Below are 16,267 nucleotides of genomic sequence, written 5' to 3'. Positions count from 1 at the left end.
GCCTGTTTACAGACTCGTCTGCTCTTGGCGCCCCGGACACCCAGCACTACACAGCTGCCCCCGTTTATTTCCAAAGTTCACGCAAATAAAATTTTACTGGCTTGTAATTTCTAAGTAAAAATGCAGAACCTCTCAGCCAAGTGAAATCGGCCATGTAAACCCCTCCCTGCACCTCCTTCCAGTTTTAAGCTGCCATAGCACAGTACATCTCATTAAAATCAAACCGGTCAAGACATCACGTTACAGAGTCGAGGATGTGCTTGTCACTTATTTTTAATAATCCTTATAAAAGATACACATATATTTTGGAGCATATTAAAGACAGATCAGCAGACATGTGTTTTGTTTTTGGGGGTTGGATAAAATGCACATTATTACACCAAATAAGACAATACTAATTAATAAAAAAAAAAGAAACACAAAGCTGTATCAGTCGTCAATTGTAATGATGCAAGGTTGGCTGGTTGGGGGCACAAATTTAAAATAGTTGGTGAGTTTACCTGATGCTGCTGATGTGCTGGGCATTTTCTGCCTAGATCTGGATAGTCTACGTGACCGACTACTGCTGGCGACATTTTGTGAGGCAGGCACATTCTCAAAGTCACAGTTTAAACCTGTCTGCTCTGTACTATCCTGTAATAATGTGTTGTCTGGGACAGTGCTGCTCACAAGGTCTTCTGACAATGTCCTCTTTCCCTCCTCTAAACCAAACAGATCCTCCAAAAGAATGCTGGCTGTGCTGTTAGCAGGAGGATGGCTGACTTCTGCAGGACATTTTTCCACCTCAGTAGTCTCTTCTTTCTCTTCCCCGTCTCCTTCAAACAGCTCAGGGCTGTAGAAGATACTTTGTTCATCCTCTTCAGTGACATCAAGGTCCATTCCACTGGTGTTCTGCTTTAAGGTTGAGTTAGGGATCACAAAGAGCTGCTGAAGTTGAGGTTCAAGTGAGCTGTCATTTAGGTAATTTTTTGGGTTCTTTGGTGCCAGAGGAACCACAGGAATAAGTTCCTGCTGAACTCGCTTGTTGTTCGCTGAATTCCTATCATGCTCAGATTGAAAAATAGAAGTCTTGAATTGGCTACTGACTGGAGAGGAGAAGAGATAGCCTGCAGGCCATGCTGTTCTGTGGACATTACGTTCTCTGCTTGGCAATGCGTTTGTTTCAGATGGATGCTGTATATTCTTTTGGTCACCTGCTGAAACAGACAGACACAAAGACATCTGAGTGACAATTATATAAAACTCTTGGGTACACCTCAAAGCAGAATCTTTGGTTAAAACACTATAGTCAGCATTGTCCCACAGACAAAACTTGTTTGGTAGCTAACTTTGATTAAGTGGTGGAGCTCTATAATTGTGTGGGCTTTAGTTTTGGGTCTTCAATATGGTTTGTGTGTCTGAATGAGTGGAGTCCCTGATTTGTTCTCAAGTGTGCGCAAATTCTCACAATCAATCTACCACAAACAAAGATCAAAGGGATTGCATTAAAAGCAACAGTCAGACATCTGCTCATCCCAATGATGTTCAGTCAGTCAGGGGCCACAGAGTCTGACCGGGGTAATGAGGAGTGAAGAGCATGTACAGTACACATGCATACATGTACTTACCACAGAAACTCACGCTCACTTACCAGATGGTTTTAACTGAAGATTCCCACAACGTTAAAGGAATAGTTGACCCAAAAATTTATTTTGTCATTTTTGACTCACCCTCATATTGTTCTAAATACGTTTTTATAGTTCTGTGGAAAACTAAAGGAGAAATGCTGAAGACTGTACTGGCTAGTTGTTTGCATACATTACCTTTCAAAAGTTTTGGGCCTCTTATTCTTACCAAAGCTGCATTTAGTTGATACTATTTTAAAATGTAATATATCATGTGATGACAAAACTGAATTCCATGAGCCATTGCTCCAGTCTTCAGTGCCACATAATCCTTCAGAAATCATTCTAATGTGGTGTCCAAAAAACATTTCTTATTATTATCAATGCTGAAAACAGACGTGTTGCATATTTTTGTGGAAACCATAAAACATTTCTTCAGGAATCTTTCAAGAATATAAAGTTAAAAAATATATAAATTGAAATATAAATTGTAACATTACTGTAGTGTATATAGTGAATGGGAGATTTGGGATGGGGAAAAAAATGTGTTGTGCGCTATATTCAAGATCTTCCGAAGCCATATTATCTTGCTTCTCCGTTTTTTTTTGGTTCAACAAAAGGAAGACCACCATGTTTGTTTACACTGAGATCAGGGTAAGTAAATGCTTTTTCATTTTTTGGGTGAACTACTCCTTTAAAGCAAGAAATAAATAATCCAAAAAGGCTTCATAATAAAAGAACTTTATGGAAGTGATGGGCTTTTAATGGAGTGAAGCAGGAAACCGTTGGCCCAACAGTTATTCATCATCACCAAACACAGTGACTCCCTTCAGAGCACTAATGAGAATGTTAAACCAATACCTATTGAGCATTATCGTTAAGTTTACATCCAAGCAATATACCTGATTCAGAACCCTTGCTTTCAGAGTTGGCTGCCTGCACCTCAGTGTGCAGGTTTGGCGGTGGAGACTGAGGGTCAAATGGCTTGTTGGGGGTGATTATCTCAGGAGGGGGAGAGGTAACATTGGAAGGGCTGGGGTATTGAGGGACAGCCTGAGATTGTGTCTCTTCGAAGGTCTCTACTGCCCCCCGCTGGCCTTGAGAAAAGGACTCCAGGGACTGCATGGCGCCAGTGAAGGTGTCATGGTGCCTCACTAGCTGACGCACCCACTTTGACAGGCCTGAGAGAAGAGGACAGCAGCGTTTGACAAACATTTAACCACCCTACATGACCACTATTTTCATAACACTCTACCACAGTGCTGTCAATCCGTGTAGATTTTCAAGTAATGAATGTTTTCAACCCATCACTGTTACATGTAAAAGAGCAAGACCTTATGTACACATTATCTGGCCGCAGCCCACAGTCTAACATTTCAAACCCACGCTAGGTTATTATCTCCATCTAGTGATACAGAAATGGAACTACAGCTGGGCGATACAATGGAAAAAACATTTTTAGAGATTATACACCACCTGTGATGTATTTGTTTGGGTTCGTCTTAAAGCGGTCGTCTACCAGTATAAGTGCCCCCCAGTCATTTCGATGTCGTATACACCTATGAGGTCAGCAAACATATCGTTATATCGCAAAAGTTTTGTTTCATGTCAGACTAACTGCATAAATATCAACCCTGAAATTCCTGTGGCTTTTACCTTCCGAGTGCCTGGTTTAGTGCCCGATAAGCTTGAATCTCGTACCAGCGCCCACCAGGCAGAAGTCCTCTAGACTTGGCATGTTTGTCATTATATTTCATCTTTAATTCAACCTGCAATGCAAAGCAAAACATTTTTTTACAAAATGACTCGGACTAAAGTAGCCCCTACACAGAATCTCAGGTAGTGCTCGGGGTACAAGATAGAAGTGCATTTTAGAAGAAGGGTTCCCGAACATTTAGGAAAATGAATTATGTTTGTAATTGCTGCATGAACACGCAAGTGCTGCATGAATTTCTGCAAGGACGCAATAAATTGATCAAAAGTGACAGTAAAGCATTTATAGTGGTACTAAACTGTTTTCAACATAATAAGAAATGTTTCATGATGACCAAATCAGCATATTATAATGATTTCTTAAGGATCATGTGACACTCAAGACTTGAGTAATGGCTGCTGAAAATTCAGCTTTGCTAACACAGGAATAAAGCACATTTTAAAATATATCGAATCAGAAAAAAATCATTTAAATTGTAATAATATTATTATTTCACAATATTATTTTCACTGCATTCATATTAATAAATGCAGCCTTGGTGAGCATAAAATACTTTCTATGATTTTTTCCTATTTTATTCATTTAGAGGCCTGGAAAATATGATTTTAAAGTTCCCAGGTTTATAATTGCAGAGTTTTCCAGGACTATGAAAACCCCATGGAACCCCATGCTGAGAAAAATAAACAAACAGCATATAATTCGTGCTGTGCTGTGTAGTGGTACATTTTCAGGTTTTGTAACTGTCTGGAAGGTTGCTGGTTTACTCTCGACAAGGAGCAAATCAAGAGCCAATCATTGGTCCTTCTGCTTAACTTCGCTTTTTGTGCTTCACAGAAGAAAGAAATTCATTCAGGCTTAAAATGACAGTAAATTATGGCAGATTTTTGTCATGTACAAACAACGATTCTACTCTAAACATAGTAGACAGTATACATTTTTTTCACCTATTTCATATACATCAGAAGGCCCGACAGGCCACACCTGGGAATCAGGCAGCTGTGTCAGCATCGTACAGCCCATACAGAACTAATTAGATTAACATTGGCAGGAGGTAGGACTGGTGAGGGGTGATCTGCAGAGGGCAAGGCTCCCCTGAAGATGACACCCTGGGCCTGTAGTGCTTTCATACTTGCCTGCCCACGCCCGCTGATCCATTGCAAAGAGGCGGAAGAAAGAGGCCACCAGACAATAGGCATCAGCTTTGCCATAAAAATGCCAGGGATGCATCCATCAATTTTCACCCACTGCCCTCACGGTTTTAACGCTAACCTTTTTGAATTGACAAGTGAAAAGTTCAAATCCTGTCTGATGGGACAGGACGGCAAAAGCCTTTAACTATTTATGACAGCTACTGTGTTTCAGATGCCAAAACCTGAACAAGGGCATGACCGTCGCAGGTAAGACCTGTCTCTTGTATACATCAGCTCTGCGTCATCTGCGATGTTGTCACACATCTTAGTCAGGAATATTTAGAAACACATGGACACGTTGATATACACATGGGGCTGAATAGAAGAGCAAACACTTAGGCATGAGTGAATTTGATTCACACATGCCATGTGATGCACAATCTCAATCTCTAACCCACTGGAAGGGTTAAAAGCATCTGGATAGAGATCCTGTTGTCAACTAAAGGCCGTTACCCCAAGGCGGACTGTCATCTAAATCCAATCAGAGTCTATTTCACTATCAAGGCCTTCACCTCCCAGTCCCATGTCAACACTCAATCCGACATGACAGCTTGCATATGTGAAAAAGCCAATTCTCGCTGCTAGCCAAATCTCCTCAATGTGCAAGAAACCGCAAGCTGGAAGGGATTACGTAAAATGTCAGGAGATAGCCCACTCTCACATCAGCTTCAACCTCTTTACCTGTTCATCCTTAAAAACAGACATTTCACCAAGAGGCATGCATTGCACCAGAGCGGAACACTGCCGCCGTTATGCCCATCACTGAGATCTTGTAGCCCGCTGTCTGTCCGTGTTAGGTCACACTTAGAGTTCTCGGCTCCTCAATTAAAAGGAAAATCAAAGAGAAACAAGATACAACATTCCACACAAACCTTTACAATTTAACACACTTTCCATGTTCAAGCTGTTCATTAGGCATCGAGACACAGCATCAGCTGGAATAGCCCTTTTACTGCCTTTTAAATAGGAGATTATTTTTCTTAGTGAAACAAAACATGCTCCCTCCAGTTTTTATGTTCACCAGAGGCTATTTTTATGTGTGCACCATCGGCTTACAATGCCTTAGACTGTTTAAAGTTCACCTTTGATCTTGCTCCCAATAACGGACTAATAAAAGCGATACTCTCATTTTAGAGGCACTTTAATAGCTTTTCTGTCTATCTGGGAAGACTGTGCAGGCATCCACCCAACAGGACCTCTACTCTGACTGGAGAATAGAAAGTGAAGTCACAAGTCACAATTGATTTAAGTATGTGTGTACGGTCCAAAATATTAAAAAAAATAAAACAATATAGATTTTTACATTTTCTGAAGAAAATTGCACCAGCCTTTTAAAAACTCGCAGCCAAGAATGAAGTGTTTTTTGTGCATTGTTGCTAGGATATTCTTTGTGGCTATTTAATGGCCCTGTGAGTGTCGATGCAAGCATTAATTTGCTCTGAACAGAGTAACCATTGCACTCTGACAGTAAATAGTATCAGTGTACTCTCTTTACTTTGCATTAATAGGGTCATATCCTATATATCCCCAGGGGTCATGTCCACCCCCCATGCACTCAACCAAAGGAGAGGCATCATCTTGTATCAATGCTCAAAAAGCTTTACATGCAGGCTGTCAGTGTATGTAAACGCAAGACTGTCATGTTGTTAATTGCTAATTGTTGAGTGAGCTGTTGTTTATGAACAACACATTGATAGATGTATTAAAAATGACTGATTAAAATAGTTTCCACTTTTTAGTAAATGGATTTCAATGACCTTTCCAGTCGTCTGAACAAAGATTTGGAAAAAAACATTTAGATTCAGACTGATATGCTATTAAATAATTTATCATTTTGTAAACTGATTTGACCTATATAAAAAAAGAAATCTCAAAAGAACAGCTCACTTAAAAATGTATCACCATTACAGCAAGCCATTTAGTCAAACAGAAATTCCATTTCAAATGAATGTGTTTTTAAAGCAGCATTCAATGTTCAATCACCATTGATAAATAAGAATAATTTTATAATGATTTCTGAAGGATCATGCGCTATTGAAGAGTAATGGCATCTGAAAATTCAGCTTTCCCATCACAGGAATAAATTACATTTTAAAATATATTAAAACAGAAAAGAGTAATTTTAAATTCTAATAATAATTTCACAAATTGCCTTTTTCAAATAAATGCATTTTTCTGACATCTTTCAGATACAAAACATAAGTGTATATTCACAATAGACATTTCAATTACATGAAAACATCACTATGGGAACCCTGAAAAAAGTATCAAAACTTAAAAAGATGGAAATTGTGGATAGACTTCTCTCCTAATTGCAAAACTAATTCGTATTTAATGAATAGCATTAGCTCAAGAAACAAGTGAATCTTTTTAGGGTAAGAAAGAGTACACTAAAACTCCTTCGCCATTCTTCATCTTTTTAACCTGTACTAGGAAAATGAGGCAAAGCATTACCTGTGTCAAAGGGGGAGGAATTGAGGGGAAATCGAGGGCAGTAAACAAACACGTTTGAGTGCTGTCAACCACTTCATGTGGCATTTGAGACAAGGAGAAGCATTACGGTTGGCCAGGTGCACTAGAAACCCCCGCTTCCTTGCTCCTCACCCCCTCTGGCACATCAACTCATCGCTTGTCCGCAACAAGCCACATGATTAAAACCTACCTCAGAACCCTCCAAAACTCATCCAAAATGGCAAACTCAATCAACCTCCACTGGAGCAGAAGTGAAAAAAAATCAAAGGCCTTCCCAGAGGTAAGGGTACAACCACGCCAACAGCTTCCGCTAAGGTGAAGGGCTCGGAAGTGTCAATCATCTGTACATATCCCCACGGTGACAGACCCAGTTAGGAAGGCTTCAACATACTCTGACAGCAAGGTAGACAGAGGGGGAAGCTTAAAGGTCAGGTCTATCTGCTAAGGACAGGCAAACCACAGCACAATCACTATTGAATTCATTTACGGATCACAGCAAGGGGAGAACTGTTGTTCTGCCTATAAATGTAACTTTTTAAAGATAGGAATACATATGAGAGGACAAATGATACTTCAGGGTTGAACTGAAGACGAAGAAAAGTGAAAAAGTTTATAATCCGTTTATAAAAAGACAACAATAGCTTAGCAAAGACACTCTCTAAAGGGAATCTTTACCATCAGTTCACAGCTGATTAAGCCATTATTGTGTCAAATATTGACCAACAAAAATTGCATCCAGTTGTCTAGAACAACTACTAAACCAATAAACTTTGATGCCAGGCATTACAGTGATTTTACCATGAATATTGGTTGGAACGATGTTATATGTTAAGTTTTTACAGATTCTGTTAATTACATCTGCTATTTTCTGAAAGATCATCCATGAGATCTATTCATCAGATCATAGAGTTATCCAGATGATACTACCGCCGGTAAGATGACCTTGAAAAACTGAAACTTCATAGATATATCAAATACATGCATGTTTTAATTGTGATATGCTTGTTTTCAGACCGTTACCTGCAAATCCTTGATATTGGGGAATGGGATACCAATAGTAACCACTGCTCTGGCATTGTCATCGGTGAAGTCTAAGCCCTCGCTCACCTTCCCTCTGCAAACAGCTACCAGCAGCGCTCCATCTGGGAAAATAAATCATAATCAACACACAGACAACACAGGAATCTGGAGTAAAATCAACACTAACCTCTGTCTTCACTGTTGGCTGCTGTTCCTCTGATGGCCTCATAGTAGGTCTGCAGCAGCTCATCAAAATCACCCTTGCCACCACCACGTGGCTCAGTGATCACAGTCTTTCGCTCCTTAAGCTTATCCCACAGACCTGTGTTCATCCAGCGGTCCCTCAGTTTATCCAACATCTTTTCAACACAAAAATGTATTAAGAATGATATTATTTGCAGTGCACCCCCCAAAACAAGACAATCCTATACTTTTAATATGTAATATAATATTAGTTACATTAGGATAATAATGCTAATAATAAGTAAATTCACTACAAATCATTTTTAAATTATATTCTGGTGCAAAACATTTGTAATTAGTGTACAGTAATAATAGGAATTAGTTAGAATGGTAAACAAGGATGCTGTTAATAACAAACATAATGAAAAACAAATTCTGGAGCGTAAAAGTCTGATTCAAAACTGCAGCATCCATGTGGCCCCCATTAAAATAAAAAACAAGACTCAGTTGAAGAGGAATGTCTGAACCCGGGGTGCCCAGTAATTTGTAGTTTAATAAATGCAGACCTCCTGTTTGCATTGCAAACAATTTGCTGGTTTGGACCTTCTCTTGTATTTTTAACGAATAATGTACATTGCACACTAAAAGCCTGAGAACGAAAGCTCACAGCAAGACACAGGACGTTTCTTTTCTGTCTTCTCTCTAGTTCTCGTTACTGAGAACCGATAAATTGCGAGTATAAAATCTGTTCATAATAAAAATCACTGTTACAGTGCTATTGTTAGTGCAAAAAAGTCAGTGACCCCCAAGGGAGCAACACTGATCTAAAAGCTCTCCCTCACAGGGAGCAATTCTTGTCTCTGCTGTATGCATTTTCCTCTTGAATAGGCATGCCTTTACAATCCAAGCGAATCTTCACTGGCTTGGAAATGTGTTAGAAGGGTCAAGCAAAAGTTCTTGTGATCAGCAAAAAAAAAAAAAAAAAAAATCCTGGAGTCATGAGATGTTTGTGACTTCATTCAGATAAACTAAAACATAAGGAATGGAGAAGTGCCTCAGGGCTCGGTATTAGGATCATCACAACTTTTGTTGCTTAAAGGACAGAAAAAACTATGCATGCCCACACTTTACCAAAGACGACATTGAATTCACAACTACTAAATATTTAATACCCATCTGAGGTGCCTGAAACTTTTTACACACGGATGTGACTGTGAAGTGAAGCAAGCACCAATTTCACCAGGTCTGTGCTTATAGGAACAAACAAGCAACTTGTCTTCAATAAAATATGACAGCTGAAGCTGCAACAAACTCATAAATGTCACTGTTTCAAAGACTAACAATTACTGCAAATCTGATATGAACAAAAGGTGAATTATTAAAGCATTCTCTCAGTAGACTGCCCAAGGAACAAAACAGCCATTATACACACTGTACTTGGAGGAAATTCAGATTTCTGTGGAAGAGTTCATGACAAGAGGAGGAGGACAAGAGAAAAAAGGAAAAGAATCTGAAACAAAAAATATGACTCATTTAGACGAATACAACTGATGGGTTTTGATGCTGTATTCGGCATCTTAAATTCACCTTAAGGGTCAATGTTATTAATTTGTGCTTGGCCTGAAGTGTAACCCGATGATGACCTGAGCATAACAGGATAATAAAATGCTGCCCCTTAAAAGACAGGGACACATGCAAGCACAAAGACTCCTTGTATAAGCTTGTTGTTTATATTCCCAGAGCTGTAATTTGTAAAGCCTTATAAAAGCGGGCGAAATACAATACAGTGCCACTCCAGGAGTCCCTTGGCTCAAAGGGTAATGGTCCTAATGCTTTTATCTCACAGACACTGTGAGTAAACATCACTCCATGTCTGCTTCCATTCAGTCATTTCATTACAGGCACATTTTCCACATCCCTCATTTTGACAGACCAGAGCCATAGTTTGAAAACCCAAAAGAGAAGCTAGTTAGCAATGAGGAAGAAACTCAAGATTCTACAGACTCAAAACCACATATTTCACAAAATCCATCCATCCATATAAATAATTTTTTAAAAACGCTCACGCAAGTAAGAAAAACCACTGAAAACACCACATTCAGTTCATATATCAACAAAAAGATGTGAAGAATTGAACCTGCCTTTAAAAACATCAACAATTATAGAATAAATGGACAGCATCCAATGTTGCCAGTGGAAATTAGGAACTGAAAGTGTGCATTTCTGTTTTAAGATGTTTGGACAAGGAATGGGAGTTTGTGGGGGTGGTGGAGATGGGATGAGCACATGGCCTTCATGCCTAATTCAAAGGCATTATCTGACAAGAGCAGCGCTGTTTCCACAGGGCCTAGACCAGGACAGAGCAGAATGAAAATGTCAATCTGCACACTTGGCTGAGGCTCAGGTGCACAAACATTGCAGAAGTGACCCTACACCATCCCTCTCTGAGGTCAGTGACAGTGCCATCAAACAGATGGCGTGCTCAAAGACGACATGAACACACTAGTACCAAACAAGCTGCGACAAATGATAAGAGGCATTTAACCTCACATCCTTATTCCACGGTGTACATCTGGAGAATGACAATAACTGCCTAATTTCAGATTAAAAAGGTTTAAGGACCAATACAATGATTTCCAACTGTAACATTACAGTAAAGTGTGAGAATGTCTAACAACACAGCACTAGACAGCATTTAACCACCAGTGTGTAGAGTGTATAAGGCGTGTGTAGCCCCACTTCTGACACCTAGTCTTTCACACTGCTCCCGAGGGCTGGGAGCTCACGACAGCAGTGACCCAGTCTCATGCTTTATTCAAGGTCCCCTTACAGCAGACCAGAATCTCACATCTTCAGAACTCTGCAGCAGACTAACATTATCTGCAATAGACCACAACGAACACATTGTTCACACAGTCAGTAGTATTTACTGACTGACAGTTGTTTTTAAGAGGTGACTAATGATCCTGAACATAAAACATAAGGCAGAAGCGAATCAACAGGAGACAGAAGTGAATCAGATGTCAGTATAATCAGGTAACTTCACAATCCATGCCTGTTACCATAGTAAATAACAAAACTTTGTATTATGTTGTAAAATATTTTTATTCTGCATTCAGACAACTCCCATTTCTTCAATCCTCTCAGATATGTGGTCAAAATCAGTTTAAAAAATGATTGTAAATTAATTAATTAATCAATATATAACTACGGTAAGTAAATGAATCTAGCAATATCCAGCAGAACAAATTTATTTTAGCAGAACAATTTTGAATATGCTATATTCACTGTAAATATGTTTACAGTAGTAAAGTAAAATGTTATTGTCAGTAACAATAACAAGCTCATATCTCAGATGTCTAGACAAGAACTGGTTAACACATCCATAGAAGTTGTTGATAAAACAAAGTGGAGTGAAGACTATCTAGAAAACATCCACAGGCACAACAAAAGCTGAATAATTCATTGTGGTTAGTCGACTAAATATATGCATCACACAGCTTGTGTCACCATGCTAGATTAAGTAGACCGGATGCTGTTCTCTGAGGGGACATGGAGGCGAGGTGGCACTGCGAAGCAAGACTCTGTGCATTCTCTTTCACGCTCTCATTTCCTCTGCCACCTACATTACTCTATCTACTTTTCTCCAACCTTGATGCCGTTCTGTCATGTGACAACACACATAGCTGTTTTTCCTTTGCAAAAGGCCTAAATAATGGACAAACTTGGTTGTAGTGTGGCATAAATGAAACATAGTGCCCTGGTGGCGGCAGAAGACGACGTGTAGTTGCTGTAAATAATTCAGCTGCAAATATCACAGTGATGATCACGCCAAGGACGAAGCAGAGTGGCGTCCCTGCCACCTGCCTGCAAGCACCCACACTCCTCAGTGCTGACACGGAGCAGGCCATTAGTGAGGCCAACAGTGAGAACTAAACACCACAGATAAAAAAAAAACAAGATCTCTTCAAGTATGGTTCTGTTGATATCTATAGCTGGAATAAAGGGGTTGCCTTACTAATGGGCAGCTTAAAGAAAGGGAATTGCACACTTTACAAATGGCACGACAGCAGTACAAAAACTTTTACTTTGATACACTTCTGAAACTATGTGATCAATGGACAGAGTTTGAACAGAACAAGTGGATCAATCAAACTTCATCCAGTAAGAAAACCTGTGAATTGTCGGAGATAAGAGATGTTAGTGGTGGGGCACCCTTGGCTTTTAATAGGGCCCAGAATATGGTTCATTTAAAGTCAAACCAAAAATTATTCAGACACCAGATATCATTTTTTACTAGTGGATGGAGGACACTACTGTTAATTTATGTAAGTGATGATAGCAAAATAAAGTAAACTGTGACATATACCCAACAATTCTTCATACAGTGGACTACCTGTAAAATTGATAAAAATATGGGACCAAAATTATTCAGACACATTGACCTGGCCATGTTTTGCTTAAGTGTTTTTTCTTTAATTTCTATTGCGACCTTTTACACCACTGACTGAACAAAATTAAGCACTGCTTAGTAATTGGTTGACCTAAATTGGTATTATCTAATTGTGTACTTAAAATGAATAGATGACAGTTGATTGGTTGATAATAATCCATTATATACCCTTCTATCAAAGTTATGAAGATAAATTTGTTCTGACACAGCATATGACAAGAAAGAACTCAGAGTTAAACTATTACCATTTTCTAAACTATAACGAATAAACTGTGTGAGAAAATGTTGAAGGTGTTTGAATAAATTTTGGTTTGACTGTATATATAATAATAAAAAAAGTTACTTAACTAGTTCTTGATACATAGTTATCTCTCTCTCTCTCGCGCGCTTTTTTTCAATATCTGTTGGTATTTGCTAGAATCCATGATACCATGTATCTGAACAAGATGTCCAGGACCAAAAAAATAGGCTGAAAATAACCGTGGGCATGGGGTACTTTTTATCGCTGTTTGCACCAAACACATCTGGTGGGTTTTCTGCCTAAAAGCTCTTTTTTTAGTTTCATCCGACCACAGAACCAGGTCCCTCTTGAAGTTCCAGTCGTATCTGACAACTGAAAATGTTGGAGTTTGTTTTGGGATGAGCAAGGAAGATTGTTTTGAAACCCTCCCAAACAACTTGTGGTGATTTATAGGGGTTGTTAGATTTTTTTAAAAGGCTTTCGGACCCCAAGACTCAACTAATCTCTGCAATTCTCCATCTGTGACCCTTGGAGTCTTTGTCCACTCAAACTCTCCTCCTCACCGTGCATTAGGACGATATAGACACGTCCTCTTCCAGGCAGATTTGTAACAATCTTTAGTTGATTGGAACTTCTTAATTATTGCCCTGATGGTGGAAATGGGGATTTTCAATGCTTTAGCTATTGTCTTACAGCCACTTTCTATTTTGTGAAGCTCAACAATCTTTTTCTGCACATCAGAACAATATTCTTTGGTTTTACTCATTCTGATGGATGATTAAGGGAATTTGGCCTTTCTGTTTCTCATATTTATACTCATGTGAAACAAGAAGTAAGTCATAACTAGACATTTTTATGCTCATAGTCACCCTGGTGTGCTAAAAATGGAAATATTAATGGGAATATACTTGAGAGATATTTTACTCATAAAACATTTTAGGGGTGCCAATAATTATGGCCAATGTGTGGCCAAAAAAAGCATTCATTTCATATTGTGATTTACCCCCCACTTAATTTTTTTTTACTTCAATAAAAGGTTAGATTTTTTTGAGCATTTTAAAACAAAAGATCAAAAGGATAAACATTGCAGATTTATTTTTTACAGCCATCTATGATCATATTTACAAGGGATGCCAATAATTCTGACCACAACTGTATAACAGGACTGTGTTTATATTATGTATCATAATATATAAATACACGAATATATATATAAATATAAAATTAAGATTTTTTTTAATGGTTTTAAAAGATTTTAAACTGTTTCGCAAAAAGACTGGTGCAAAGCGTTCACAGAGAGATGCGTATGGGCGATTCGCTTTTGCTTCTCATGTTCACGCATCATTTCTTGAGAATGATCGTTTTTGTTGTTTTCCACTAAATTATGCAATCTGAAGGGTTTCGAGCACTCCCGTCTCACTGCAGTAGCGGGGCAGATATGTCACCAGAATGTGTGAAAAAAAAATCTATTTAATGAGTTCTTGTTCTTTATATTTATAACATAAATCTATGATATACGAGTTATTACACAATCAACAGTGCTGTCTTCCGAACATCAGCATTGTGACAACAGTTCAAAAAAACAAGTTACTGAGTAACTTCCATAGACACATTCTGTTTTCGCTCCATCAAAGAAAACAGAACAAACAGCAGAACCGCTGCGTCTCCGAGCAACACTGTGATTTATTCCTCAAAGAATCAGCATATTTGAACGAATCAGATGAGTATGCTAAATGATTTATTTATGCTACCCATTCATAAACGGTCGTTTGCAATTTGAACAAATTGGTTGAATGAAGGATTCAACTCACTCAATACAGTGCTTGCTGCCACCTACTGGCGGTTTTAATTTCATATTTAAAAAGTAGCCTATCATTTAATTTAAGTAGCCTTTTTAATTAACTACTAGCTACTAATTACATCTTCAACAGAACAGTGTAATTAGATTACTTTACTAATTACTCTTTTTCTAAAAACCATTCCATTACTTCCCATCCCATATCAACCTCGACCAGTTGAACAATATAAAGATAGACAGGAAGCTGCTCTTTTAATTCTTTCCAATAAATAATATAAAATTGCATACATTATTCTTGAACTGACCAAAGTATTTAAAGGGAGAAGGTTACATTATATTTTAACAATGTGGTAAATCCACAATTGTTTTATATAGAATTGTTGTAGTCTACAGTATTTAAAGGAATCACATCAGAAGTAAGTGTAACTAAATAAATAAATTAATAGTAATTCCTTACTTTACTTTTTGAAGGAAAAGTAATTTAATTACAGTAATTAATTAATTAGTAATGCATTACACCAACACAAGCAACTGCAGTGCAAATCCATTCATGCCACATTTGAGCTTGCTATAAGTGTAAATACAAAGATGGATTTTGTTGATACGGACTTTAATTTATTGGTAATAGCCATACAGTTTCTTCTTATTCTGATTGATTGATTAAATGTAAGAATCTGACATAAGAGGACACAGATATGACATTTAATACATTTAAAAATACAGTTCACCTCTGGCTTTATTGCTCAGTGTCATTTCAGGTTTCACATCCTGTATTTTGTAGCATTATAATGTCTATTTAATATTACCCCTAAACTTTGACTAGGCTAGGCATGTTGCATATTAATTGTTCTAGAAAATTTGAGTGTTTTGCTACTCTATAATGATGTTCTAGTTGAGGTCATTTGTAGTGTAGGTAGGGCCCAAACATACACTCAAGCCCAGGGGCCCCTCAGTCCTGCCCTGATTTATTTGTGCTATGGCTTGTAATTTGTTCAATTGTTCTTATTTTAGTACTGACTGTTTACCTGTATTTTATCTGTCTTAATATTTATTAAAATACTAATAATACTTTTTGTTTTGGTGGGGCCCGTGAAAATTTTGGCAGGGCAAGTAAAAATCTTTCAGCATTACACTGACTGAAAAAAACATTACCCTGAATGACGAAACGTCTACTTCAGCTTATATTGCAGGCCATCTACTGGCCACCTACAATGCATCCGGAAAGTATTCACTTTTTCCACACCTTGTTATGTTATAGCCTTATTTCAAAATGGATTACATTCATCATTTTTTCCTCAATTCTACAAACAATGAAAGACATTTGTTTGAAATCTTTGCAAATTTATTAAAAATAAAAAAACTAAAATTACATGTACATAAGTATTCACAGCCTTTGCTCGATACTTTGTTGAAGCACCTGTGGCAACAAATACATACTTTTTGAGTATGGTGCTACAAGCTTGGCACACCTATTTTTGGGCAGTTTCTCCCATTCTTCTTTGCAGGACCTCTCAAGCTCCATCAGGTTTGGTGGGGAGCGTCGGTGCTAGGCATGTGCCGGTCTCAAAAAACATCCCCACAGCATCCACCAC

The 16,267-nt window shown here is 38.2% G+C and overlaps 1 protein-coding gene across 2 annotated transcripts in view; it reads right to left on the bottom strand.

Annotated features, from left to right (window-relative positions):
• Positions 1-255: 255 nt before the first annotated feature.
• brip1 (BRCA1 interacting helicase 1) overlaps positions 256-16,267 on the bottom strand; it is a 41,009-nt gene continuing 24,997 nt past the window's right edge. For both annotated transcript variants that reach the window (XM_079823522.1, XM_079823523.1), the window contains 6 exons: positions 8,188-8,359; positions 8,001-8,122; positions 3,261-3,373; positions 3,081-3,163; positions 2,507-2,785; positions 256-1,196 (listed from right to left, as the gene is read on the bottom strand). In XM_079823522.1, the coding sequence (XP_079679648.1) occupies positions 430-1,196; positions 2,507-2,785; positions 3,081-3,163; positions 3,261-3,373; positions 8,001-8,122; positions 8,188-8,359 (1,536 nt within the window). In that variant the 3' untranslated portion in view covers positions 256-429. The remainder of the gene's footprint in view (positions 1,197-2,506; positions 2,786-3,080; positions 3,164-3,260; positions 3,374-8,000; positions 8,123-8,187; positions 8,360-16,267) is intronic.

Source organism: Gobio gobio (genome assembly GCF_949357685.1).
Source record: "Gobio gobio genome assembly, chromosome: 8".
NCBI classification, from domain to species: domain Eukaryota; kingdom Metazoa; phylum Chordata; class Actinopteri; order Cypriniformes; family Gobionidae; genus Gobio; species Gobio gobio.
The sequence above is the reverse complement of the archived record's forward strand: the minus strand, read 5'-3'. Positions and strand labels throughout refer to the sequence as shown.